General features: G+C 48.5%; 9 protein-coding genes across 9 annotated transcripts; 5 read left to right on the top strand and 4 right to left on the bottom strand.

The window, feature by feature from the left end:
* The first annotated feature begins 914 nt into the window (after window positions 1-914).
* BKA67DRAFT_383460 (Endoribonuclease L-PSP/chorismate mutase-like protein) lies at window positions 915-2,099 on the top strand. Its single transcript, XM_046096566.1, has 2 exons — window positions 915-948; window positions 1,008-2,099. The coding sequence occupies exon 2, from the start codon at window positions 1,199-1,201 to the stop codon at window positions 1,658-1,660; it is 462 nt and encodes a 153-aa protein (XP_045955694.1). The 5' UTR covers window positions 915-948; window positions 1,008-1,198; the 3' UTR covers window positions 1,661-2,099.
* Window positions 2,100-2,239: 140 nt separating this feature from the next.
* BKA67DRAFT_521779 (uncharacterized protein) lies at window positions 2,240-3,682 on the top strand (the record flags this gene model as incomplete). Its single annotated transcript, XM_046098311.1, has 5 exons — window positions 2,240-2,381; window positions 2,434-2,528; window positions 2,583-2,647; window positions 2,694-3,078; window positions 3,131-3,682. The coding sequence occupies 5 exons, from the start codon at window positions 2,240-2,242 to the stop codon at window positions 3,680-3,682; spliced, it is 1,239 nt and encodes a 412-aa protein (XP_045955693.1).
* Window positions 3,683-4,107: 425 nt separating this feature from the next.
* Window positions 4,108-5,769, bottom strand: BKA67DRAFT_662099 (uncharacterized protein; the record flags this gene model as incomplete). Its single annotated transcript, XM_046107940.1, has 5 exons — window positions 4,108-4,415; window positions 4,521-4,777; window positions 4,996-5,188; window positions 5,242-5,370; window positions 5,469-5,769. 5 exons carry the CDS (start codon window positions 5,767-5,769, stop codon window positions 4,108-4,110), a joined length of 1,188 nt encoding a protein of 395 aa, XP_045955692.1.
* A 733-nt stretch (window positions 5,770-6,502) lies between these two features.
* Window positions 6,503-7,257, top strand: BKA67DRAFT_539175 (uncharacterized protein; the record flags this gene model as incomplete). Its single annotated transcript, XM_046100591.1, has 3 exons — window positions 6,503-6,507; window positions 6,563-6,757; window positions 6,939-7,257. The coding sequence occupies 3 exons, from the start codon at window positions 6,503-6,505 to the stop codon at window positions 7,255-7,257; spliced, it is 519 nt and encodes a 172-aa protein (XP_045955691.1).
* Window positions 7,258-8,265: 1,008 nt separating this feature from the next.
* BKA67DRAFT_522697 (uncharacterized protein) lies at window positions 8,266-9,457 on the bottom strand (the record flags this gene model as incomplete). Its single annotated transcript, XM_046098400.1, has 2 exons — window positions 8,266-8,507; window positions 8,557-9,457. The coding sequence occupies 2 exons, from the start codon at window positions 9,455-9,457 to the stop codon at window positions 8,266-8,268; spliced, it is 1,143 nt and encodes a 380-aa protein (XP_045955690.1).
* Window positions 9,458-12,302: 2,845 nt separating this feature from the next.
* Window positions 12,303-14,699, top strand: BKA67DRAFT_594419 (glycoside hydrolase superfamily; the record flags this gene model as incomplete). Its single annotated transcript, XM_046105048.1, has 8 exons — window positions 12,303-12,390; window positions 13,232-13,324; window positions 13,382-13,614; window positions 13,800-13,839; window positions 13,888-13,952; window positions 14,005-14,130; window positions 14,161-14,643; window positions 14,685-14,699. 8 exons carry the CDS (start codon window positions 12,303-12,305, stop codon window positions 14,697-14,699), a joined length of 1,143 nt encoding a protein of 380 aa, XP_045955689.1.
* Window positions 14,700-15,019: 320 nt separating this feature from the next.
* Window positions 15,020-16,819, bottom strand: BKA67DRAFT_539171 (acetylcholinesterase; the record flags this gene model as incomplete). The annotated part of the gene is made up of 4 exons (XM_046100590.1): window positions 15,020-15,377; window positions 15,433-15,563; window positions 15,618-15,979; window positions 16,135-16,819. The coding sequence occupies 4 exons, from the start codon at window positions 16,817-16,819 to the stop codon at window positions 15,020-15,022; spliced, it is 1,536 nt and encodes a 511-aa protein (XP_045955688.1).
* A 1,795-nt stretch (window positions 16,820-18,614) lies between these two features.
* BKA67DRAFT_662095 (uncharacterized protein) lies at window positions 18,615-18,912 on the bottom strand (the record flags this gene model as incomplete). The annotated part of the gene is made up of 2 exons (XM_046107939.1): window positions 18,615-18,743; window positions 18,802-18,912. 2 exons carry the CDS (start codon window positions 18,910-18,912, stop codon window positions 18,615-18,617), a joined length of 240 nt encoding a protein of 79 aa, XP_045955687.1.
* A 587-nt stretch (window positions 18,913-19,499) lies between these two features.
* BKA67DRAFT_539170 (uncharacterized protein) lies at window positions 19,500-20,758 on the top strand (the record flags this gene model as incomplete). The annotated part of the gene is made up of 2 exons (XM_046100589.1): window positions 19,500-19,821; window positions 19,902-20,758. 2 exons carry the CDS (start codon window positions 19,500-19,502, stop codon window positions 20,756-20,758), a joined length of 1,179 nt encoding a protein of 392 aa, XP_045955686.1.
* Window positions 20,759-25,462: the final 4,704 nt, after the last annotated feature.

Here is a 25,462-nt window from a genome sequence, read left to right as displayed (position 1 = left end):
TCCACAGCATCCCTCAGGTCACATAGGACCACCCCTCAGGTAACGTTGTGCACGGGCCACAATCTTTTCTTCGCAGGGGGGGCCACCCCTCAGCTTGTATGTAGTCTCATGTTAAACCAGGTGTAAAAGTCAAGCAACATTAATTCTCAGTACTTGCTCTCTTCCAGGGTTTCCGTGCGACAAGATCAAAAAGTCAATAGTCATGCATGGCAACATTCGGACTCTTCAGATCCGTTCGGACGCGAGTGACTTGTACCAACATCTGCGTGTATAACAGGCACCGGACGCATGGTGACCGTGGAAGACACAGAATTAACTGTAGACTCGATGCATTAGTTGGAGACTGCGCTACTAACCTAAGAAAGACAGGTAACAATTTGCTGGTAAGAGATACATATATTTCATTACAGCCTATCATCTACTACATAAAGGGCGATATCTATCCGGCGCAGGGGACAGTGCCTCGGTTCTGAATTGGGTGCAAGGCAATTCTGGCCAATTTGAAGGAACTCCCAAGAAATATGTCCACTGAGGAACAAACGAGTCCATTGATGGTGGGCAGAACCAGACGCAAATCACATCGTGGATCCAACTCAGGCCCTCTTCGATGGACAGGGAGAAGTATTAAATATTGTCTCTAAGGGAGTCATGCAAGGCAATAACCAAATGTCGAACACTATAAACACTAATTATAGACAGTGGTCTGACTGGGATGTTGTGGGAAAGCGTATACTAGCATTTGCATTGGAGTTGATAGGTCGCTCCAGTGCATATCATGTGCCTTGCAGTATTTGAGGTTACATTGTATTTAGTGAGGTGGAATATGACGAAAACAAACAGAAATGAGAGCTTGTTTAATAGAGTGACATGCGAATGTGCCGAGACCTTGAACACAGTTAATAGACCAAGGTAATAGAGTTTGATGCTTGACAGAAGTCGAGAGTGAAAGTTAGTGGTCGTTGCGCATCCGCTCCTAGCCGGATGGACGGCAGCTAACATCCGAACAGTTAACGGAACGGAACTGTGAAGACATATCGCACAACTGCTTTAGACTTAGGTTAGTCAAACCAAACGATTCAGCACTACTGCTCAACGGTCAACCAATACAAAAACACTCGGTGCAGCGAAGCAAAAAATCGGCTTTTGTCCAATAAGCCCTCTGCATTGACAACTGGGCAAACGCTCATGTTCCACATTCATGAATTCAAGCACAATGCCCTCTCCAAACGGGGAAGCATTCTTCTTGCCAGCAGAGAGGGCGCAGGGGCTGGCCAATTATCCCCATGCGCGCATTGTCCCTGCCAGCCAGAAAACTCTGTTTGTCTCTGGAACGTCTTCAAGGCGGGGCGACGGAAGTTATGCGGGGTGCACAACTGATGCCAGCGGTAACCACACTCTCGACATTCGGGAACAGACGAAAGCTGTTCTTGAGAACATTCAGTCAATCATCAAGGGCGCAACCAATGGAACAGCAGGCTTGGAGTGTGTACTCAATGCTACGGTATTCCTGACAGATATGAAGGATTACGCAGGCATGAACGAGGAATGGAACAAGGTTTGGCCCGACAAGACCAAGGCTCCCGCCAGAACATGCATCCAGGTAGCCGCACTGCCGAATGTGAGGCTGAACGTCGAAATCCAATGTACAGCGTTGTATTAGGATACCTCACAGAAAGAAAGTTGGGAGGACTCGAGCAGAGAGTAGGACACCAATTTCATGAAGGCACTCTCTGTTAATTGACAACCGTACCCGTATAAGGGCGTTACTTCTAACAGAAGTTTTCCTCAAATTCGGTAGCTATAACTTTCTGTAGTTGGGTTCTACAACCGCCCTTATAACTAGTACTAGAGGCAAAACAAGGTTAGGTTATTGGCATGGCACAAGAAAGTTGAGCAGGGTGTGAATGAGAGGTTAAAACGATTGATTGATCGGGAATTGAGTTAACAAGATTCCATTTCATCTCATGAAGCTAGTAACTACCTGAGCTCACCACACGCATGAAAATTGGTGGTGCAAGATGGTACTTCTTCTCTGGCGCCCCGTGGCTCTGAATTCCTGTTTTCTCCTGCCTAGGGCCGACAATGTGGTGTGCTGACGCTTCAAGGGCAGGGGGCAGCAGCGGGGTCTTGCGATTACACTTAGGTGGCAAGCCCGACAATGACAACCTAACAACGCTTGCAACAATAGGTCAAATTGATCGTTTACGTTATGCGCACATTCGAAGAATCGTTGGATCCTATGTGTTTCTATTTGTTAAACTCGACCAAGCAGAAACCGATGCATGTCTTGATCGCCGGCGGTGGCATTGTAGGGCTTACCATCGCTCAAGGCTGCCGCGAGAATGGCATTCCATACACTGTCTTCGAGAAAGATATCGACGGTGAGTAGCTACCTGACGAGAGGGAAGTCAGATATGGCTAACCTTAGTCCAGAGAATCGAAGGCACGGTTGGGCTTTGACGCTGCACTGGGTTTTAGATGCTCTTGAACGAACGATTGGAAAGGAGCGAGCTTCAGAGCTTTCGACAGTATGTAGGCCCGCTCGTCTTTTGCGTGGTGAACCCGAATTAATAATATTAAAGGCTGTCGTAGACTCATCTCTCAAAAAGGATGAAGGGAATTTCCTCTTCCTGAATGCCGAGACATGGTATGTTGATTTCCGCAATGTGACACTTCTAATTACGAGCTTCTAGTGAGACCCGCTTCAAAATTCCTCCCTCAAAAAGACGACTCCGCTTGCATCGCCAGAAGTTACGCGATGTGCTCACCAGTGGGCTGAACATACAAGAAGGAAAGGAACTCACCGCCGTTGATGAGGTTGACGGGGAAATCCGCGCACATTTCCAGGATGGCACCTACGTTGATGGCACCATATTAGTTGGCGCAGATGGTAATAACAGCAACGTGCGCAAGTTTCTCATGCCTGAAGATCATGAGCTGACCAAACTTCCTGTCCACCTCATCGGCGTTGTCAGGCATTTCACGCCTGAACAAGCTGCTCCAGTCCGGGCGCTAGATCCTTTGTTGTTCCAAGCGTTGCATCCAAAGACACAGAACTTTCTTTGGTACTCTGTTCAGGTTCGTTGCCGCTTTATGCTTACTTTTGTCCATTGACTGATAGAGACAATAGGAAAGCTTCACGGAGCCAGATGGCCGCCTCTCCTTCGACTGCTTGGTCATTATCTCATGGGTTGTGAGGGATCCTGTTGCAGACGCTATTCCAAAGACAAACCCTGAGCGCATCGCCATGATGAAAGCGCGAGCAAAAGAGTTTGCGGAGCCTCTACGTAGCATAGTCATGGATATACCTGACGATACGGACCATACTACGCCGCTCAGACTCGGTGATTTCCCCTGCCGCGACTGGGACAACCGGAATGGGCGGGTTACTCTTGCGGGTGACGCAGCACATGCAATGACAATGTATCGAGGCGAAGGCGCCAATCACGGTATCTTGGATGCTGCTTTACTTGTTGACGAGCTTAAAAAGATTCACAGCGGGGGTGTTGATCAGAAGAGAGCTATCGATGCATATGAGGCGGAAATGAGGCCGCGGACTCATGCTGCAGTCTTGAAGAGCCGCGATGCAGCTCTGGTAGCTCATGAGTGGGATCAACTCACGATTGATTCACCTGTTGTTGGCGCTCGGACAGCGCCATGTACGGCGTTCAAGCAGAGCTGATTATCTGAGTTGCTAATACTCATATCTTTGTTTCGTGGTCGAGCACATGCTACATGGATACGCCCGTTGCTTTTAAATTAACCTTAGCGACAAAACATAACTGTCCAGTAGTGTGACATCTTTGCATCCTTAGGATAACATCTGTGGTGCTTTCGCTTTTTACCCGAGGTTCGTTTGGGGAGCATGAGTCATGGTTATCGCATGTCCAGTCCCTGGAACAAGCTTCTACAAACGTCTTGTCAGCATAGATAAACGGTCCTTGACGTGTGTTCCCGAATGAAGATTTTCTACCAGTTAGTACAATTTATCGCAGTTCATGTGAGCAGTCGTGTATCCAAAGGTATGTTTGAAGTTTGTGATTTCAGGACTTTATTGGTGAGATATCCTTGCTTACGGTGCGCGATCTGTTCAACTCTCACGCACTTTTAGTATTCGAGCACCATGGCAACTCGCCCGTCGTCGTTGCGCCATAGCCTCTTCCCCTTCCAGGATCGTTCTTCATTCTTTTCCAACGCATACACAATACTCTTCTGCAACTCTGGCCAGCTCGAATCCTCACATACCAGGGTTCTCACATCAATGATAGTGGTCCCGCTGCCCAGGATACTCCAGCGGTCTTTCCAATCGCCGTTCTCCCATTTCTCGTTAACCTTAGCCAGTGCTTTCCAAGCCTCCTTAGACAATCCAATAGCAGCCTGCTTAGCTTTGCAGACTTCCCTCTCAGCCCTCTCATCTGCATTCTTAGCATTCATAAAGGCTCAGGTCGTAGCAATTCTATCGTCTGCCTCTTCCACTTCGTAACGCCTGCGTATCTCCACGTCCGATACGCCAGACCAACCTGGACCATCGTAACTACCTGTGCGTGTACGTAGACCCGCAAGATCAGTTGTCCTAAAATCCAGGTTGACGCGCAGTTTTGCTTGATTCTCGTCCCATGCTTGCATAGGCTGAAGATTACACTCAGTAATCAGTATTTGACCTTGAAGTTTTTCTTCCTCCCATTTATCAGCGTACAACTTGGTTTGTAATTTGTAGGTCGCATCCACGAGATGGATCTGCTGCTGGATAATCTCTCCCGCATTGGACATGATCGGGCTGTATAGATAGTTAAGTGCAGCATAGAACTTTTCTTTCTCCGTGGTATCTGGAGAAGAATTCCAGTAACTAAACTTTTTCTCACCGACGAGGCGCAGCTTTATCAAACATAATGGGTTTAAATCTTTTCGGCCAACCACAAGTCTTTTACAGTTCTTTGTAGGTACTGTAATAGTCAACATCTTCTTCGTCCTCTAGACTGTCGGCCGCTTTCGTACAGGCCTCCAGGTATCCACTCCAGGCCGCGGAAGCGCGAGATCATGTCTTGAATAAATTCAGGAGCAGCACGGGAAGGATACCCCTCTAGGTCATTCATGTTCTTTAAGCCTGACCCCATGAACGGTTGTCCCTGAAGTGCAGGGTCTTGGGTACTACCAAGACTGTCTAGCTGTCCGATGCGCCACATACGATCTGGGTCATGTCAGTCAATACCGTTTAGAGTTTTTGTGGCTATATTCACTCACAGTTTCTTGTGTCTAGCACCATAACACTCCCATGATTGCCTAGTTGGCTCAATGGTGCGTGCCAAGGGCGTATGTATGGTCCACTCTCGTCGCCCCAGTCCGTTGTGCCACCATCACCCGCAAGAAGTTCTTTTCCAAATCAAGGAGATAGATCATCTATACCAAAAGTCGGCTCGACGAGCCCTTACCACCAGTCCGCGTTCGGGCCTCTCAGGTCCTCCATGAACTCAAAAACTCGCCATGGTCAGACCCAAAGTTCCATTCTGGCTCGGTGATGTAATACGGCAGCATTTGATTCAGATCGACCACATCTTTGGCGAGGCCGTACGCTGCTGGCTTTGTTATGTCTAACTTCAGATATTGATGGGACGGAAATACGACGTGCTCAGCTTTGATATATATCATGTCGATAAAAGGCTGGTACCATTCCGTCATCAAATCCGCAATCTCCTTGATCCGAGAATTCGGGTTTGCAGGGTAAACTTCGCTGTAGGTGGAAGGGTCAATCGCCTCGTGGACGCCTAACATTCTTTGGGGAGCATCGATTAAACAGGTTTGGTTGGGTAGAAACAGCGACTAGAGACAGCGGATGGTATTACATAAAATGAGCGACAAGTAACAAAGGATGTTGTGGTAAGATACTGCAGGTCCGGATGAGGTGCTCAGACGAACAGCGCCACCTTCAAGCAGTGCGACAATTGGGCAGGTGGGGCAAACCTTCCAGGCAGCGTTGTGTTGCAAAAACGTTTCCGACTATGATTGTAAATGCTGGGAATATAACTATGGCCAAGATCATGACAATATTTCGCATCCTATTCATGCCTCCGATAATCTACTGTTACAGTCCCCACTTCCGTGTGGAGGTATTTATGGCAAAGGCTGTCCTGGGGTTGGCGTCCCGCTGCCACGGTCTTCCATTCGGGCTTAGATAAAGACGGAGTTCTTGCTTTGATTATGGCTCATCTAGTGGCGACAAGCGCGCCTGTACCTAATATCAAGTCAATTAACGGAACTCACGGGGGTAGATATTTGGCATTTGATTGATTTTACAAAACGGTAACTGCACCTATTCAAGACGACACGTCAATTATCCGTATCAGTGTAATGAGACCTTAAATTCGCTGCTGGATCCTGCCGCATGAATACTTCCAGCGCTCTGGTTATTATCTTGCACTAATTGAAGTAGTCAAGGCTAAGGTTAGCTAGCGGCTTATAGTGTTTTGTCCACTATTATATCACGCCATCACGCCCCGGAGGCAGCATGGCGTATGTCCACGGGGGGCTTTTATGGGTACTTCCAACGCTATGTTATTCTTTACAGCGTACCAAGAGAAGCTGTCTCGCGAATCACAACAAGCACTATCGCAGGACAAAGTCAACAGCAGGATACAACACTCAGCCTCCAGCTGCTGCAGAACAATAGACAGCAGATATTGCCCCAACACGAAATGTCACCATCTCCTCCCGTGCGCGACAGCAAACGGGACGGGCGTGGCTCGAGTGCCACACGCGGAAGGTGAATTGGCGATGTGGAAATGTATAGCCGCTGCGCAAATTTGCCTACGACTATCGGCGTTCACAATCGCGAGATAAAAGCCTCGTATTCAGCGGAGCATCCCTTGAGCAAAAGCTCGAAAGTTTCTCATTCAATGCCAGAACATCCGAAGTAATTTAGAGTTCTCGAATTACTCCGGTAGTCCAGATCCCGCATCAAACGTGAACACCATCGAACCCCGGACCACCTCAGTATCAGTGCTGAACGCCGCGTTCTACGTGGAGGTCTTGATGCTCACAGCAATGCAATTGTCAGCAAGAAGTAACAGCTGCTCCATGCTGTGGAAGCAGATGTTTGGCGACCTCGAACCCCTCGAGCTTCAAGTGGATCTTGACAACTCCTTGCAACGAGATCGACATTGGCAAGCGAGCCCTCGCTCAAACGACGGCAAGCCCCACGAGTATCAAGGTCCTGAACAGGCGACAAGAGTAGAGACGGAGAGCTTGACGTGCCAACCTTGAGACAACCGATACGCGGATCTCGGCTCTACTGCAAACGTGGCAGTTGAAGACTGCATCCGAGTCTGGAGGTATATCGCACAAGCTCCGGAAAAGAAGGACAACAATTTGGGAGGAAACATCGTTCGCCCGTATCCAGGCGACACAGCGAAGAAAGGATGCTATCGAGTCTTTGGTGCAACTTTCAACCGTGGTTCTTTTACTTGTAACAAGGAGTTGGCACTTCGTTCCCCGATTGCCGTTGTTAACGATACTGGATTTTTTGTTCATAAATTGTTGTCTTCTTGACAAATGGATTCCAGACATGCCACTGCCTTCTCCGTTTTAGTTGCTATTCCCATTACTATACCCCAGGTCCAGACAGTGTCGATCAATGATGTTCAGCAGCAAAGCCAACATTGCAATAGAATTGCGCAGTTCGTCATCCTACTCATCAAGAGAGGCAACTAGCGCAACTGATGGGCCAAGATGTTGTCGTGGCGCTTACACAGTCCGTGAAATTTCTAGCTAGCCCATAGGTCCACACGCGCAAACTTTTGGTACTTGAACATATGTAGGAAATATGTTTCAAACTATTTATGTAGGATACCCATCTGCACGATATTCGTCAAAGGCAATAGCCTTTTGGGGCTTGACTTAAAAGCAAAAAATGGTGTTGGTTTCAAAATGCTTGCCTTAGAAGCCCCCAGCCATGTGGGCACAAATTGCTGAGGTTAGTCCGTGAGCAGATACGGGTTTAGGCCTTCCACATCATGCGTCCGTATTCCTTACCATTCACCTCCCTGGGTTATCCGATGATATTCACTTTGTCGAAGATACTGTCCGCAATTTCCTCCGGCGTAATTGAGCCAGTTATATACCTTCATGGCCAATATGATTTTTCATTCGATGCGGGCAGCAGTTTCTATGCATAGCATTACAATTGCTGTAAAGTGAATGACGAATTGTTACTCGTTCTTCTGGGGAATATTGTACATTTATCCACCTGGTACTACGCAGCTGATACTACAATCAAACTGGTATCGAGGACCCTGCCCCATGTACGCTCACAGCTGTCGACTTATCTTTCAACACTCTCGTGCTGTTCTTTTCTGTGAAAGCATTGAGCCGGTTCTGAAATGGTTTTCTGAAAGAAGGGCCAAGATTAAAAAGATCAATAGCATTCCCGGCCAACATATTGGCCCTATCGATCCATGTCAAGAAACTGTTTAGTTTCTTCTCCGAGCATAGCATCTTGCCAGCAACTGGAACCTCTAAGTCATTGTTAGTAAGTGGTCTAGTCGAAGTGCAAGGCTAACATACCACCTAGTGGAAATGGATAGTCGCTTCCCATCACAATTCGGTCTGGTCCGATCTTCTTGCACAAGTATTCCATAAGGTCTGGATCGTGGACAAGAGAATCAACCCAGAACCCGCCCCTCGTAATATGATCCGATGGACTGACTCCGCCAGCTTGGCCTGCCAAAAGGTCTGGTCGACAGTCGTAGCCATGCTGAATCCGTCCGAGGAGTGCTGGGAAAGCGCCGCCGGCATGGGCAAAGCAGAGTTTTAATTTCGGGTGCCTGAGTAATGTTCCAGACGACGTGAGAGCCAGGATAGACAGTGCTGTTTCGGATGGCATACCCACTAGCCACGACCCCCAGTACTTGACCCACCTCTTACTGTTTTCTTTTGATAGCGAGTATCCCAATGGATGAACGAAGACGGGCATGTCCAGAGACTCGCAAGCCGCCCAGAATGGTTCAAGCGCTAGATCATCTAGGTTGACATCCCCAATAGTCGTTCCGATCTCAACCCCCTTCAAACCCAAAGATTTTGCCCGTCTCAGTTCTTCCACAGATGCAGCCACATCTTGTAATGGCACAGTCGCCAGGCCCACAAATCGTGTAGGATATTGCGAGCAAATACGGGCGATGTGATCATTTAGGGCTCTAGCAAGTACTGTGACTGGCTCCGCTGGCTCGTCATAGAAGAACAAAATAGGTACTGTGCTCAGTATCTGCACGTCAACTCCGGCAGCGTCCATTTCGACTAGTCTTGTTTCTGCGTGGATACAATTTGGCTCCACCGTTCTGAAGAAGGCACCCCCAACATATATATCGATCTGATCAGCATCTCCTGTCTTTGACGGCCGTAGAGTTAACCAGGGGCTGGAAGGGGAGTTGATCGGATGTGATGAAAGATCTGGAAGCTCGGAAGGCATGATATGGGTGTGAGTATCTATACGATACAAAGAAGATCCATCTACGACAGCAGGGCTGCGAAGAGACTTGTGCGAAAGGCCTGCAGTACAGCCGCAGTCATCGCTGAAGTCACTGTGATCACTAGGATCACTGCTAGAGTCTTCAATGCGTGAAGGGGCCATGCTATTCTGCTAAAAAAGTATGAGTAATGGGACGAATACTTTACAGGGCTACACAAATTATGGTAGATGGAGAAAGATGTAATCTTATTATATTCTTTTTTACTTCAGGGGACTGCTATATGCTTCCGATATACTATCAGACCTGCAGACCGCCAATGCCGTGTGCCATTTTGATTGCAATATGATTTGAGCTTAAGCTGTTCGCTGACGTTGCTGGCTTAGGGTGATTGGACCTTCAAGGATGAAAAGCCAGCCAATTGGCACAGTGTCCGCCCACTATCCGTCTTCCGCTCCGCAGGCATCCGTGAGCACATCCGAACCGGCACGACCCAATCTGCCAATCCTCAGTTAACTAAGGTTAGGTTAGTCAGTCTGATTCTGGCGACGACTTATATGTACACTTCAACGCTGCCATGAATCACCCAAACTTGCACGCAGTATTTCTGTGACGTCACAATGCTTACAGCTTACCTAAGGCACTCCAAATTGCAAGTCGATTTCCTCTGATACAATTGCATACAAGCTGGGCCGTTTACGATACCCACCCATGATATCTAACCTAACCTACTAAAGTCCGCAGCTTCTTGCTAGTTAAGGTATCTAAGCCTAAGGGTTACTGATTACTGATTACATCCTAGTACTAAACTCGTGTTACTCAGAACTTTGGTTCGATAAAACAATTTCGCATCTTGGTGACAGAGTCCTAGCCATATGAAATACATTTACGACCTAAATTATAGGGAGATTGAGTCGGACTACCTCAACGCCGGAAATTTAGTGTACCAAAATAGCAAGATTCGTCCCGCTATTAAAACCGTTTAGTTTCACCCTCGTAGCAGCGAAGGTGATGTAGCTAAAGGCTATACTTATGGTAGCTATGCCGGTCGCTCCTCAGAGCAGTTCACAATATGGTTGGCTCACTGGCTAATTCCCTATTAGGTGTGAAACTTGTGACAGATCGAAGAAACCTCAAATCCCGTCTATCTACTATAGTGAAGTTAGCGATACGTTTCCTCGTCTTTGGTTTATGCCGCTTCAAAACCCTTCTGTGCCCGGACTTACCAGATTTCGATTTTGCACGTTTACAAAGTGCTTTATCAATTATGCGGCTTCTGAACACCGCAGTTTGAAGTTTGAAAGTTTGCTTTCTTACGACATCCCCAACTATGCACCTCTTCCGCACAGGTAATCGTCAAAGGAAGTCGCCTCCAGAGACATGATAAACAGCCCTGTCTCCAACGTTAGATTGAAGGTGCTTACAACTTGGGGCCCAGTCATGAGTACGACTTTATTGGGATTGACAGCTGCCACGTCGACACAAAGAGCGCTGCAGATGTCGACATATCCATCAACTCAACGTGGGCTTACTATTTACAATCAAATGTGTGTAATATCTACATAGCAGATGTTGGGGACAGGACACGCGACTGCAGTGGCGGGTTTTTTGATAGTGAATGGTTTACTTATGGCTGAATTTCGTAAGACTAATTGCGCCAGCATGCGTCGAGTTTTATGCCCGAGATTGGTCAGAGATCGATACCAAGTTGGGACGATAAGAGGAGATCTCACACGTCACGACAATCGATCACCATCTCCTGGTACAGAACAAGCCTACCGATGGCTCCAACATCGCCGAGCTTCTCTCCTGGGCGGCTCACCGTCAAGTGGCTTAAGAAGCGATCTACCTATATAAAATCGTTGACTCGATTTTATGCTTCGCTAGAGTTTTCATGTCAATAATGAGCCTCTACTCGCGGGTGCTTCAGCACTTTCTTTGTCAAAAGAAATTTTGACAGCGAACAACTGTTAGAAATCGGATGAGTGTTTCACTAACTAGTAATTCTTGGCCTTGACAGATAATTCCTGAGAAATTAACATTCCTCGATACCGACGTCGGCCTTAGCTTAGCATCTCACGTAGCAGGCCTGAACCATACTACGAAGGATCATACAAAATCAGCTTCCCACCTACTACTCCACTGATTGACAAATCCGGAATCCCCAAGTTTCTATTGTTTACCCTGTCTTCCGGTCCTGCTACCGGACGTCAAATCTGTCGCTGCCATAATGGAAAAGAAGAAGATACTTGTTCTTAGGCCTCCATCACAATTTGGCAGTCAACACTTAGTACCTAACTTTACTGTCAGATATGACTTATTTGACATTCAAACATGTAATGCTAAGCATTGAACAGGCGTGAAGTTCTTTATGAGCATCAAAATTCTAGCACGAGAGAACAGAGCAGGAACTTTCTGGCTGAAAATAGGTACGAACTAAGAAGGATCCTGTCGAGGTGTTGTGCCAAATCTTCAGCAAGCACCATCATGACAAAAGTTATCATCTTCTGGAATTTATCGGCGATATATGCAGGTGGACAACCAAAGACGTCTCCAGTGTCAAAGTCCGTAGACGATAGCACAAACATCGCGCTTTATTCCTCCCTGAAACACCTGCTGGCCGCTGTACAAAACGCATCTTCAATATCAAACAGTTATATGTATAGGTTTCCAACGCTTTCCAGTTACTAATAACTATAGAGGTGCCGTATCCACGCTGCGCTGAAGATGCCGCATTTCTATTGAGCCCACGGGAAGGACCTCGCTCTGTAGCTGCACAAGCAATTCGAACCTGACATACTGGTTATCGGGTCCGCCAGATCGAGTCAGCGCATCTGGACATTGAATATGTGTGTGATGACTGATGATTGCGACGCTCTCTCCAGGGATACTGGCGGCGGAGTGTTTACGGCACAAATTGCAAAAAGTGCAAACTGTCAGACTCATCATCAATGACTTCTGTGCCTCTGTCATAGCCAGTTTCGGTAGACTTCGCAGGCGGTAAGGAATGGCAGCTTCGGTCTCGGTCGGTATTGCTGGTTATGAGAATAGCCAGCACCTCCGGAATATGTAGCAATTAGGAAGGCAAATGAAAGGCAAGCTAGTAAATTTCCGCAACGCTCTGTGTGGGATGACATATAGAATCACGCAACAAACCTATTCCGCACGCGCGTAGTTGTCAGATCGTTGTTCCGTGCGGAGGCTGATTATGTGACATCGACAGCGACAGTTTAGAACGTTTGCCACTGGAGAAAGGTTCATTCTCGTTGTCCGACCTTCTGCCATCGGAAATTGCCATCCATGATCCGCAATGACGAGTATCAGAACCATGTTTCCATATTTCGCATGAATTGATATTCAGCTGATTGTAATGTCAAATTCTAGAGAAACTACGACTAGTCTAGACTAATATAATACGACCATCTCCCTCAGTCTCTCCACTACTGTAAGCCCAACCCAACCGCCACCTACACTAATCTTCAGCGCTAAGACAGCACGCCAGCCCTAAGCTTTCTTCAAACTTGCATCATCTCTTGAGCTTTTCTTTAGCCAAGCCCGTACAACACCCTTTGAGAGTATCTTCACGGATGACGTAATGAATTCAATTGACTAGATTTTCTATCCATACGTTTCCTATGAATGCAGTTGCTGTAATTCGCGGAATGCGTGCAGTCAACTAGGCTAAGGAAGACGTTGACGCCCATTATCGCAATGTTTTATTTTCAGCGACTCTGCTTGTTCCTGTTTATTTTTTTGTCCAGTCAATTTATCCGCAGCCTCCTCTGTGTCACGCACCGGATGGCTAAATGGACCATTCCTCACCAATGGTAAATGGATCACCGATGCATCCGGTTTGGCTGTCACGTACGGTGAGTTTGACGTGCTGAGATCCAGCCCTTAGTAACAGTATACTAAAACCCACCAAGCTGGCGTGAATTTGCCAGGCCATGTAGAGACCATGATCCCAGAGGGTTTGCAATACCAGTCGGTATCCGATGTCGTGTCCATGGTGAAGAGCATAGGCATGAACTCTATCCGCTTGACTTGCTCCATTGAAATGATCGACCAGATCGAGGAGAATGGCGGTCGCGATATTGCCATCAGTGCGGCTTTCGTCAACGCTTTGGGGCAGGAGAACGGAACATCTGTTTTCGAGAAGGTGCTCTCAAAGAATCCTTCGTTCACGAATGATACTACCAGGTTATAGGTAAGTCGCAAACCTGTGGCTTTTCATATAACGGAACAAATGTGAACTCAAAGCTCACTGCTCACCAGGTTTTTGACGCTGTCGCTGCAGAAGCGGCGAAGCACGAGATCTATATTCATTTAGACAACCATGTCTAGAAAGCTGGATGGTGTTGTACTCCTGTGGATGGTAATACTTGTAAGTCGCTTTACAAGTAATGGGGTGCTTAGATGCTAAGAAACACAGGGTGGGGAGATACCTACTTTCCAGTGGGAAATTGGACCCGCGGACTTTCGTACAAGGCAGATCACGTAAGTCGGCTCAATGCACATTGCCCCCTTGGTAATGCTAAAGAGCACTCAGGGCAAACAATGGTCCAACCTCATGTCGATGTCTTTGCGAAATGAGCTCCGCCAGCCGATCTTGGATTCGCAGCTCTTCTCCGAGTCGTACAATTGGCAAGACTGGTACAAGTACGTTAAAGAAGGGGTACGAGCGATAAACTCCGTCAATGGATAGGTTTTGATATTCCTCTCCGGCCTAGATTCAGACACAACACTCCAGCCGGTGGTGCAGAGAACCGCGCTCACCCCTGGGTCTTCAAGTTTCAACCGTGAGGATTTTCCAGCCGACAAGTTGGTTCTGGAATTGCATAACTATGCCAATATCTTGGGTTCGGAGGTCAATAATTGTGCCGTGCTCCAGCAAAAACGCTTCCAGGGTGGGTTTCAGGCCCTGCAAGATGGCTCGCCCAATATTTTCCCTGTCGTGATGACCGAATACGGCTTTCAACAGGATGCTACGACGTGGCAAGGCACTTTTGCTGCTTGTCTCCAGACCTTTCTAGCCGATCTGCAGGCTGGATGGACGATATGGGCTTTGCCGGGGAGCTATTACATTCGACGAGACGCCCAAGATGCAAATGAACCCTGGGGACTGCTCACGCATGACTGGTCTGGTTGGAGATCACCAGAACACATCAACGGAAGTCTGGCAGAACTTGTGAGGGCCACTGCAGCGGCAAATGGACTGACACCATACAGCGGTGGGCAGAATGATAGCTCGTCCGGCAATAACACATCGCAAGACTCTGGAACTCTGACAATGCTTGCTGTATCTGTTATAACAAGTACGTTCTGGGGCATCGCAATTTCGAGCATTACTCTTGGATTAATCTGAATTGATGGCCAATGTGGTAGAAGTCGTGACCGGATGGTCTCATTCTGCTTACAAGACGAAGGATATAATTTCTGCCCACCACTATAGGTGTTTCGACGTTCCTCAGAGTTCAATGTATTTTGTCCCGAACACTGTCCACAAGACCATACATTAGCCGGCTTGCTTAATATCCATCGTTGCAGAGAATATTTGATCTGTTCTAAGCCTGAAATGCCTCAGGACAAAGACTCTCCCATTCCTGAAAATTCGTGGTCTGCACAGCGACACCATTACCAAATTCCCTTATCAGACTGCCAGCACTCCTGTCATACAACGGCCAATCTTGCGCCAGCGTCCCTAAAGCGCCACCGGAAACTAAAGACAACCATGCATCCTGCAAAACAACGCTGGTCTCGTTCTCCAAGGTAGTAGAAGGACCGCGGTAGTCAGAGTGTGTGCCAAATAACAATGGTAATTCAGAGTTGTGCCATGCGCCCATCCACGGTCTCGGCGACAAGTTGCTAAAATTTCCGGAAAACTCATACCGGAACACAGGAGCCCCGGCAGCAATACGATTGCTTCAAATCATTCATCAGCAGCAGTCAATGTTGACAGTGTATAGGGTCTACTTACTTGGCACTCTTGTAAGCGGGACAGAAGAAGTATTGCAACGTAACGGCGAACGCTAGGGTAGCATTTACACCATCAGGATCATATGGAACAAAGGGTACACCATCATCCCTGTTGGACCCCAGTATTGTGGGCTGTGATCAATTCAGTCAGTCAAGCCAATGTAGTATCATGGACACGCAACTCACCAGCGCTGCCACGCTACCATTAAGAGCTCGAGCCTCAAAATCGGAGAATACAGTTTTTTCATCGATGACGGGAGCAAAAGAAACCGCAGGCTCGGTGCCGTTGTCGGTATAAGAATGTAGGAACTCCTCGATTGCGTATGCATCAGCTTTTCTCATACAAGCTAGCTCCTCTGCAGGCTCAAGTCTACCACAACCGAACTGAGATGCTAGGAAGGTGAAGTTTGAATGAGGGGTGTCGTAGGAAAGAATGTCGAGATACTCGTTTCCGGAGTCCATCAACAGGCTAGATACGATAGGATCTTCAGGGTACGTATAGCTGTAGTACGCCACGCTGATTCCTCCAGCCGATTGTCCCCACAGTCCTACGATTCTAGTCAGCGAGAAGTTTGGACATTCCATGACATACTATGTGGACAAAATATAAATATGCCACGTTATTTCAGAACATGCACAACCTCGACCTCTGCCGCTGACGAGTTTTCAAATATTAGAGGGATTTCAGGGAAATGCTCCTTACCGATTCGATCGGCATCGCCGCCAAACGCAGCGATATTATCCCTAACCCATTCAACAGCCAATCTCTGGTCAAACAGACCCAAGTTCTGCTTCGCTTCGTCTAAGCCGGCTGCATTTGGGAATCCGAAGATGTTGACCCGATAGTTGAACGTCACAACAATGTGGTCCTGAGTCCGCTGGATCCACTGTGTCGGAATCTGATACGGTACATTCTCGCCGCCGGTCTTGAAACTGCCGCCGTAGATCCATAAGAGCACAGGGAGATGCTTTTTAGCACCGCGGGGCGCCCAAACGCTTATTGTCAAGCAGTCCTCGGACATTGGTCCGATGGTGCCATTGAGACCACCCTGGTTGAACTGCAAAACATCGTTGATCCAGATGCTGGAAAGACTTGTGAGGTACTGTATGCAGCTTGCAGCTGGCGTAGTCGCATTGAACTCGCCGAAAGGCTCGACTGCTTTGGGCGGTGCCCATCTTAGATCGTCGACAGGGGGCTTTCCATATGGGATGCCCAAAAACTGGCGGACATCTGGATTGACGGAATCGACAATGCCGTGTACGGTACCAGACTCAATCTTGACAGAGAGGTCAGCCTGTGAACATGATGGTTTTGTAGGCGAGCCAAGTATTGCCACGGCTTCTAGTAGTGCCACCAGCGCGAGGGATGACAGGCGCATCTCGAGCATTGGTCACAGAAAGACCGTTTAGTCGTCCTGGGAGCCGGTCATGGCGACTGGACAGGGAGTCGAAGGACTTATTAATGGTGTATCTAGTATTGACCATTAGTTGTTCCCGCTATTTTCCGCCGCTAGGGGTGAACTCTTCGTCGTGGCCCGGGTCAATGTCATTCCTTGAGGACCAGAACGGCGATCTGTGCCACAAGTCGTCATCTTGACGGATACATCCTGGTGGCTTGAAAGTTCAATTATGTACAAACATGCTTGTCATTTGATGTGTATGGGTCATGGAAGCAATCAAGTGGCTTTTGTGGGGTAGAGTTTCTTCAGCAATCTCTCCGCGGCTGCAGTGGGACTATACTAGGTCTGGCGGTATGGTCCGGGGGCTCGTAGGAAACCTTGTTGCTCCTTGGGCCCCAAGCATTTCTGGCGGTATGTGTCGCGTCCGCTTCTGATTGAGTGCCAAGCAATCGATATTATGTAGATCGGATATGGTGTTCGTCCGATGTATTGGACTAACAAGCAAGATTGGATTAGAAGTCAACTTTAACCGAGGCTGTTTTTGCTGTTTTTACTGAAATGACGAGTGGCAGTACAAAGCACACAGCAATGCGGCAGCTTGGAGCCGATAGCACAGCAGCAGGACTGACGCTGTCTCGGGCCTTGGACAGCCTCGGTTATCGGTGTAAGCTGCGTGCTTGGTACAAAAACAAAAACAAAACAAAAAAAGAAGTTGTAAGTCACTATCGATGAAAGTCAGCATCGATGAAAGTCAGGAGGACGGCCACGAAAGAAGACCAGCTGAAGTCTCATAATCAGTAGCATATGTCTCAAGTATAGAGTACTTATTAGGCGTTCTCCACCTTTCTCAAAAAAAACTTTTTAAATTTTTTTAAAAAGATTTCTCAGAAGTAGTCCCCGAGATGAAGGAGATTTATAGGCAGTAAAGCAGTGAGAAAGCTCAACTAACAAGATGCGAAATACCAGCTATTTAGAACACAGCTCGAGCATAATGTTATTCAGACGATCAGGGCTGACGATGGCTTTGTGTTGCCTCGAATATACGGTCACGTTATTCGGCCCAGAGTAATATGAGACCAATGCTGTGTAGTCTCGAGTGTTGCTCGACAGAAAGCCCCTCAGACCTGGGACTCAAAGTTTGTCCAGCTTATACATCTGAGCGTGTATTGCGTCGCTGGTCCTATCGCTGCAGAAGCCCACATAGTTAGTTGAAACACGGGTTTTGGAGGCCATGCAAGTTCAGGGAGTTTCGCTGTAGAAGACGAGGAGACGCTTGATCTCCAAGGCATCGTGAAAAGCTTGACGAATTACTGACAGGGGACTACGTCTACATGAGATACCAGACAGCCTCTATTGATCGGCGAGTCCTCCAGTCATGTATGGAACAATCAAGCTTTTGTCTCTAGCTTCAGAGAGGACCATGTTCCAGTTCGACTGGCATGTCTTGAGCAATTCCCGAACGAACTCCAAATCATTGGAATTGACCTGTTGCATTCATGTGTGGCCGGGAGAAGTGAGCAACACCAAGTACATTAGACACACGGCTGACAACGAATAGTTGAAGATGAGTTGATTAGCAATGGGGCTCCACGGAGCTTGGGCGCTCTTCAGTATGGTAGACTCCATTCGCAGTGTTCTGATGTCATGGAAAGAATCTCCCTGCTGGCACTTCGTAAATCCGTCAGGCACGAACCCGTAGTGAGCGGGAAGCCAGCTAATGTACACGCCGCCGTATTATATCGTACAGTTTCCTCAAGTCCCCACCAGTCCATCGTTTTCGTCGTCATGAAGGGTTTATTGGCTGTAACATGTTAGTTGAGCTGCGAGGCGATTTAGGATTTGACTGATGGAAGACCACGCACGGAGGAAGGAGGAGATCAGCCCAAGAGCTAGCGAGGAATGCTACTGCAGCCTGTGGATAACGTTAGAGACGGAAATCAGATATGGGCGCGAATGGATTGATGACATACACCAAAGACAGCCACGCTCCTGACAACAGCGGCATTCTCAGGCGATGTGATGGCATCGTAGGCCGAGCCGATGGTGCCCTTTTGGTGGGTGATACGACGGTTGGGGGCCATTTTGTTGGAAGAACGATTGTTCTAGTTGAGTTCTAGTTGAGTACGGATGTTTGTGCTGGGTTGCTGTGGCGGGAGGCGCTTTTGCGACGAGAAGGCACTGGACTTTTGTTGTTTGTGTATGGGATGCGACTGGTAGTGATGCAGACGGCAGGTTGGTAATGATGCGCCAGAAAAAGTTGTACAAGGCTGCGGCTGGGCCAAAGGGCGACAAGTTGCGCTAAGTTGCGCTACGTTAATCGGAGCTTTAGTACGGATTCGTACTACCCAGAGGGGCACCGGTGACCACAGCACTGTCTATGTGCTTATACCCTACTTACCTTAAGTACGTAGCTGGAGCGGGACCTCAAATCCAGTGAAGCTCGAGCCAGTCAGCGGGGCCATACAGGGGAGTCTCATGGCGTCACAGGAAGGCTGCAATAAAGCATTTGGGACGCAGGTTGCTGATGCGATGCGCTGCAGATGTAGATACGCACCATTTGAAGCAATTGAAATCAATCGTACTCCCTTCAGCGTCAGAATCCGTCGTCAAACTACCTGCGCTTTTGCTCAAGACCTAGCCTATAGTCACCAAGTACCAACACGAGGAGATGACAGCGACTCCCTCCAATTCATACGCCAACACTGGCGGCTTCCTCCCACCGTCGCTCCCCTCCCCCGCGCCCAGTACAGCGTCCAGTCGCGCCGCCGCAGGACTGCCTCACCCTCGGTCGAAACCACTTGTCCCTGGGTCACGAAAAGAAGACTATGCCCGTGATTATGTATATAGACGCCTGCTGCACATTTCTCGCCGTTATGTGAAGAAACACAGTATACCTGACCCGAATGACCAAGTGTCGGCCTACGGTACCTTCGACGAAGTGTGCATGGATCTCGAAGAGGTCGTGGACGTATTATGGTTTTCGGGAACGCGTAAGCTATATATAGTTTTGTTATGTATCTCTTTTTCTCCAAGCGCCTGCGCATCCATGGGTGACTAATCGCTTCTCTAGCCAGTCTCCAGGTCCCGTATCTACTCAATGTAGCTCTTGCCATTACCGAATATCTCCCTGCATTTCCGCCAGCGCCGCGCCCTACCTTTGCCCTTCTCAAGAAACTAGATCACTGCTTCTCCAGTTTACTGCAAGGCAGGGACATACGAAGCGGCGAAACTCTGCCAGGCTTTGAGCTTGGGATGAGCAAAGGGATGACTCGTACAGATATGGTGAGGATACGAAGCTTGGCCGACGAAACCCGAGGTTTAGTTGCTTTGAAAATGAGCGGAGAGGTAGAGGTTGACACTTCATTGTTCCCTGAAGACAGTGAGGTGGGCGTACCTATACTGTCAGGTAGGAAAAGAAAGGCGAATGCCGAGGAGAATGACAACGAGCATGACGTTAACGATGACGTTGACGATGCTCCGTCAACTAGCTCAGCAAGTTCAAGCTTATCCCTGAAGAGACAGAAGACGAAATCTCCGGCACGTGTAAAAGTCGAATCACCTGCTCTCAAGTTAGAGAATAGCAGTCCATCACCTAGAGCGAACGAAATTGCCCAGGCAGCTGATGCACATACGTCTTCGAACAGCGGGCAGTTCCACTGGGCAGTAGAGGAAGAAGACTCGGACGACGAGCAAGATCGTGCTACAGATCAAGCTGCGGATGAAGCAGGCAACGTGCAGCCACAGCAGATGACACCACCTACAATATCAGAGCCTGATTCACAACAGCCAGTTCTCACGAACCATCTCAATGATTATGTACTAGATGACGAGGAGGACCACGAACTACATATGAGTGTTGCGAAAGTCTACGAAAAGACCATAATTCAGCTTGGTAGGACGCTTGGAGAAACACTTGTCGATGATTAAGCACGAGGGGCTAGCCACTTTCTTGATCCGGTGATGACGACAACCGCGTCAAGTAAATATCCGTGTCAAGAGGTTTTAGGGTGGCGAACAGCGCAAGCCAGAAGTAGCTCGTTGCAGCCAGGGCAAGTAATAGAGTCGATGCTTAGAACACCTTGGTGACAGTTCGCATTGCTCTACGGATTATCTACAAATTTTGATGCTATAGGCAAAACAATTTAATATCCACATGCCTCGGAGCTGCGGCTGTGTTATGTGTCTAGGTTGCAAGCTGTAGGTGCCCCTGAAATTGACAGTATTGATTCTAATGACATAACAGAGAAAATGGATACACTCCTTCAACCTGGGCTAAAACTTTATAGCTTACCTAGAGGTGCTTGGGGGAACTTACTGGATATGTTCTAACGCATGGAGACAGGTTAACACCATCGGCACCATGTATCAGATAGGTTGGAGAGAAAGGTATCTATTTACAGCAATATTAGCGTCTTGGGCTAAGCATAAGTTGTCGTTGTGAAATAAGACCAATGCGAGAGATCAGATACTGTACCATCGTATGTTGTCGTTCATAACAAGTCAGGTCTAGAGCTAATGATGTCTCATCACTTGTGGCCGAGATTTGCTGGGTCGTGGATGGGTTGCAAGTTAGGATGTTGATATTCCTTACCTGCCGTTGGTTTGAGAGGCGACAGCCTTGGAAAAGAGCGAGCTTTCAGAATCGATTCGTCTTCCCAAAGGTCGGCCAGCATCACGCCAGCATGCATGTGGAATGTACCGATCGCCCAACAACGCAATGAGCAAGAACAATGGAAAAGCTTCATCTGCAGCACACTGTTCTTGTTCTTCTCACTACACACTACTCTCACTACCTCACACCACTCTCCACTCTCCACTCTCCACTACACTCTCTCCACCGCCCCCATCATGACGTACTTCATGAGTAACAGTGCAGGATCAACTACGTTGCTTTATCCTCTCGTGTCGTCTTGAGTTTCGTTCGCTTTTCAATCGTGTCGTGTCGGTCTTGGTGAATTTCGTTGAAGTGGCATGAGTAAAATAAATAAATAAAAATAAAGATTGCTGAAGGATCAGGTAGTGATCAGGGTAACTCTTCCCAATTTCGCAGTCCTGTGCAAACTATCGAAGTTCCAGAATCTCTGGGTGCTGATACTGGAGTTCATGGGATAAAGCCTGTACACAACTGCATGGCGCAGTATTGATCATGCTGTGAGAAGCGCGATGTCGGTTCTGAAGTCCTGGAGAGGGAATTGTGCGGGTTGGGTCGGTCGTGTCCATACAAATGAAAAATGGTAAAGGTGTAAGCAATGGTAAAAGGTGTGGTGCGGAAACCTAGGGTTCGGCAATAGATTAAAGGCCTTCTCTCCAGTCCGGAGAAAGGTGGTGCAGATTAGCTGTTGGGTTGGTATTGTTCATTCAAGACCGTCCTCTCTGTTTCTGGTATAAAAGCAGAGGGTTGATTCATAACGTCGTCAGGTGTCCTTCCTTCCTCAACCATCCCCTCCCTCATCTTTCAACGCCTTGGAACGTGAAATCCATCCCCCAGCCGGGAGCCAGCTCGCGTTGAGAAAAGCTTATGCGACGGGAGGGATTGCGGCAGGTGTAGTAATTACATCAACAGGAGCAGTAACCGGAGCGCTGATGGGGGCTCCAACAGGGGTACCAACGGGAGCACCGACGGGAGCACCAACAGAAGCGCCAGCAGGAGCACCAACGGGAGCGCCAACGTCTCCTCCAACAGCTGCCTTCTGCGGGCAGTCGCGAGAGATGTGGCCTGCCTCACCACACTGGTAGCAGGTCTTACCAGCAGTATTGAGAGGACCACCGTTGGGCGCAGTGCAGTCACGGGAAATGTGACCCAATTTTCCGCACGCGTAGCACTTCATAGCTTGTGCTTGGCAGTCACGAGCGAAGTGGTTTGGGCCACCACACTTGTAGCAGGTAGCTGGGCGAGCACCGCCTGCAAAGCCACCGCGTCCGAAACCACCACCGTAACCTCCACGGCCGACGGGTCCACCTCGAGGGATACCAACACCGGCAGGGTTAGGGCACGAGCGAGCCAAGTGACCGGGCTGTCCACAGTTGTAGCAGCGACCACTGGTACCGGTGCCACTCAGACGCAGCGTAGGGCAGTCAGCTTGGACATGGCCGAGACCTTGGCAGTGATAGCACTGCTTTGCCTCTGTAGTACGTGGGAGAGGGCACTGGTTGGACTCATGTCCTAGAACAACACTGTCAGCCAATGATCCTCAGATTTTGAAAAGATTACCACCACGTTTTGCGCGTACCTGGCTGCTTGCAGTTGTAACAAAGGCGCTCGGCAGATGAGCAGACCTCAGCATAATGACCAACATTGCCACACTTGTAGCAAGCACGACGCGAAAGGGACGACATCTTGGCAGTGTAAGAGTCTGGTGGCATTATTATTAGCAAGGTACCACCCAAAATCAAGGCGCTCCATCGAGTCTGAAATAGCAGTCCGCAGCAGCATAGTCGTTTAAATCGCCATCGCATTCGAAACAGCTCGGTTCCTCGGTTATTAGCTCCTTTTTGGAGGACTGTCAGGGGTTGCGCAGGGTCGAGCATGACATCTAGACGTCGCTATACAGGTGTTGTATTCAACATCCGAGAGGGAAAGTAAAACCCCACGCAATTTAGCGAGGGCCGTCTCGCATGAACATGCACCAAGGTATTGTAACACGGCGGCATGGGTGCCAAGTTTTTCCAGGACCTGGCAACATGCATGCGCTGTGCACAGCTACGCGAGACCTCGGGCGCTCTTCAGCGTACGATTCTTAAATAGCACTCCAGCTGCGTCACCTCGTCCGACATCCATTGTTCGAATTGTCCAAAACTCCCGACAATGTTCCCTCGAGCTAGAATATCATGGTGCCGCGCGTTGTTCTCAGGGGTGCGCCGTGCCATCATGACCTTGCATTGTATGTCGATAGCGACGCGAGTCTTGATTATAGGTGTCGCAGATGGTAATACAATCGGACGGTCGGAGGTGTATTACTTTGTTGGCTCTCGAACACAAGCGCATACTCGTCAACTCGGACGTTCACGATAGGTAGGTTGGTTCCCACCCTGAGTTGCGCTACTCGATCGCAAAGCGGTGCGTGCATCGATGCGACGGCGGGATGTCGTCTTATAGTCGCTGTGTAATCGCTCCGTACCCGAGGAACTGAGGGCTGCCCGTTCATGTAGAATTTGGCAACATATGCGACCCAAGCTGCGGACCGGCCTCCCAGACACAGACAGACTCGACCCAGTGGGTTGGGTGAAGGTATAAACTTTAAAAATAGAAATAAAACCTCTCACTCACCTTGATAGAGTTCCAATAGTAATATCCTGGTCGCTTTTCCAATTCCTGTTCGCACTCTTCCTTTCTGCTTCCTTTCTGCTTCCTAGCGACGACGCGACCACCGGATAAAAAGTCGAGGGTTTTGTCTGTAAAAATGATAGCGCACTTTGTGTAGAAGGTAAAGGAGGGGAAAAGAATGTGAAGGGCAAGCAAAAATGCGAGGAAAACTTTCAGCCAGACGGGCAGAAGACCCACGATCGACCGAACGATGGAGCCGTGCCAGCGCCAGCAGGGAATGAGGGATATGCGTGAGCGTCAGCGTGGGCATGGGCATGGGCGCATGGACGGGCGTCACGGAGTGGGAGGGTAAAGCAATTACAGTGGATCTTCACGGTTAGGGAGCCGCTGGGCTTCTGTGATAGTGCTTGGATCTGGAGACATCTCATGCCTATTCTTTATATGATCGATAGAATGTGACACTTACATGTACAGCTCTGTCTCAGACTGTTCAAACTGGTTGAACATCTGCAGTGTTTTGGAATGAGCCAAATTGTTCTGCTTTGCTATGATACGTGTAATATGACGCAGGTTTGTAGGTGACGTGACGAGTAGTTTTTATCGCAATATTTTCCTCATGGTCCAGACGCAACAATCCAGGGCCCTGCCTTGGTCAGAATCAATATTGTAATCACGGACAACCCAGCAAAAGGGGACAAGTCTCATCAACCCTTGCTCTGTCAGCTCAAGTTTCGACTATTTCATCTTATATTGCGGCCCAAGTTTTACCAATGTCCACGGATTGGTCAGGTATCACCACCCGGGGGCGTTGTTCCAGCTAATACCCTTTCTCACAGTACATCTCGCGTGCCAGCGTGCCAGTATGTAAATGGCAAATTAGTGCAGTTCCCTAAGGTTAGGGGTTACTAGTCTCCATACGTTTAGCCGTGATACCGTCCCGCAGCTCCTTGACGTTTGGCGAGTTAACCGGCGTTGAAATAAGTTGTTCTCGCACATGTTCGCTTTGAAATAGAATTCGTCCTTGGGCGTTGCGACTGCCGATGCGCGACTCAGGGTTTCAGATTATTGCAAACCTTATCTAGCACCTCTGGACAGCAGAAGCAGAACATCCAACACCTAGTCATTGACGTTCAACGCATCCTGTGCATGTGACACCGAGCAATACAAGTTGCAGACATCCCGCTGTCGGTAGGAATAAAAAGTACATGCTCAGTCGGGCATTGTTTCATGCTGCAAAACGAAGAAGTGACCTGGATGCGCATGGTGGGGAAGGCTCTTGGCGCCTATATTCCGAGGGAGGACGAAAGAGACATTGCTCAGCGTCATACCGCTTTTGGCTGAGGAGTGACTCACCCGAATGTACAATT

This window comes from Truncatella angustata (assembly GCF_020726525.1).
Source record: "Truncatella angustata strain MPI-SDFR-AT-0073 chromosome Unknown BKA67scaffold_7, whole genome shotgun sequence".
NCBI lineage: Eukaryota > Fungi > Ascomycota > Sordariomycetes > Amphisphaeriales > Sporocadaceae > Truncatella > Truncatella angustata.
Note: the sequence above shows the minus strand (reverse complement) of the source record. Positions and strands in the feature narration are given on the sequence as shown.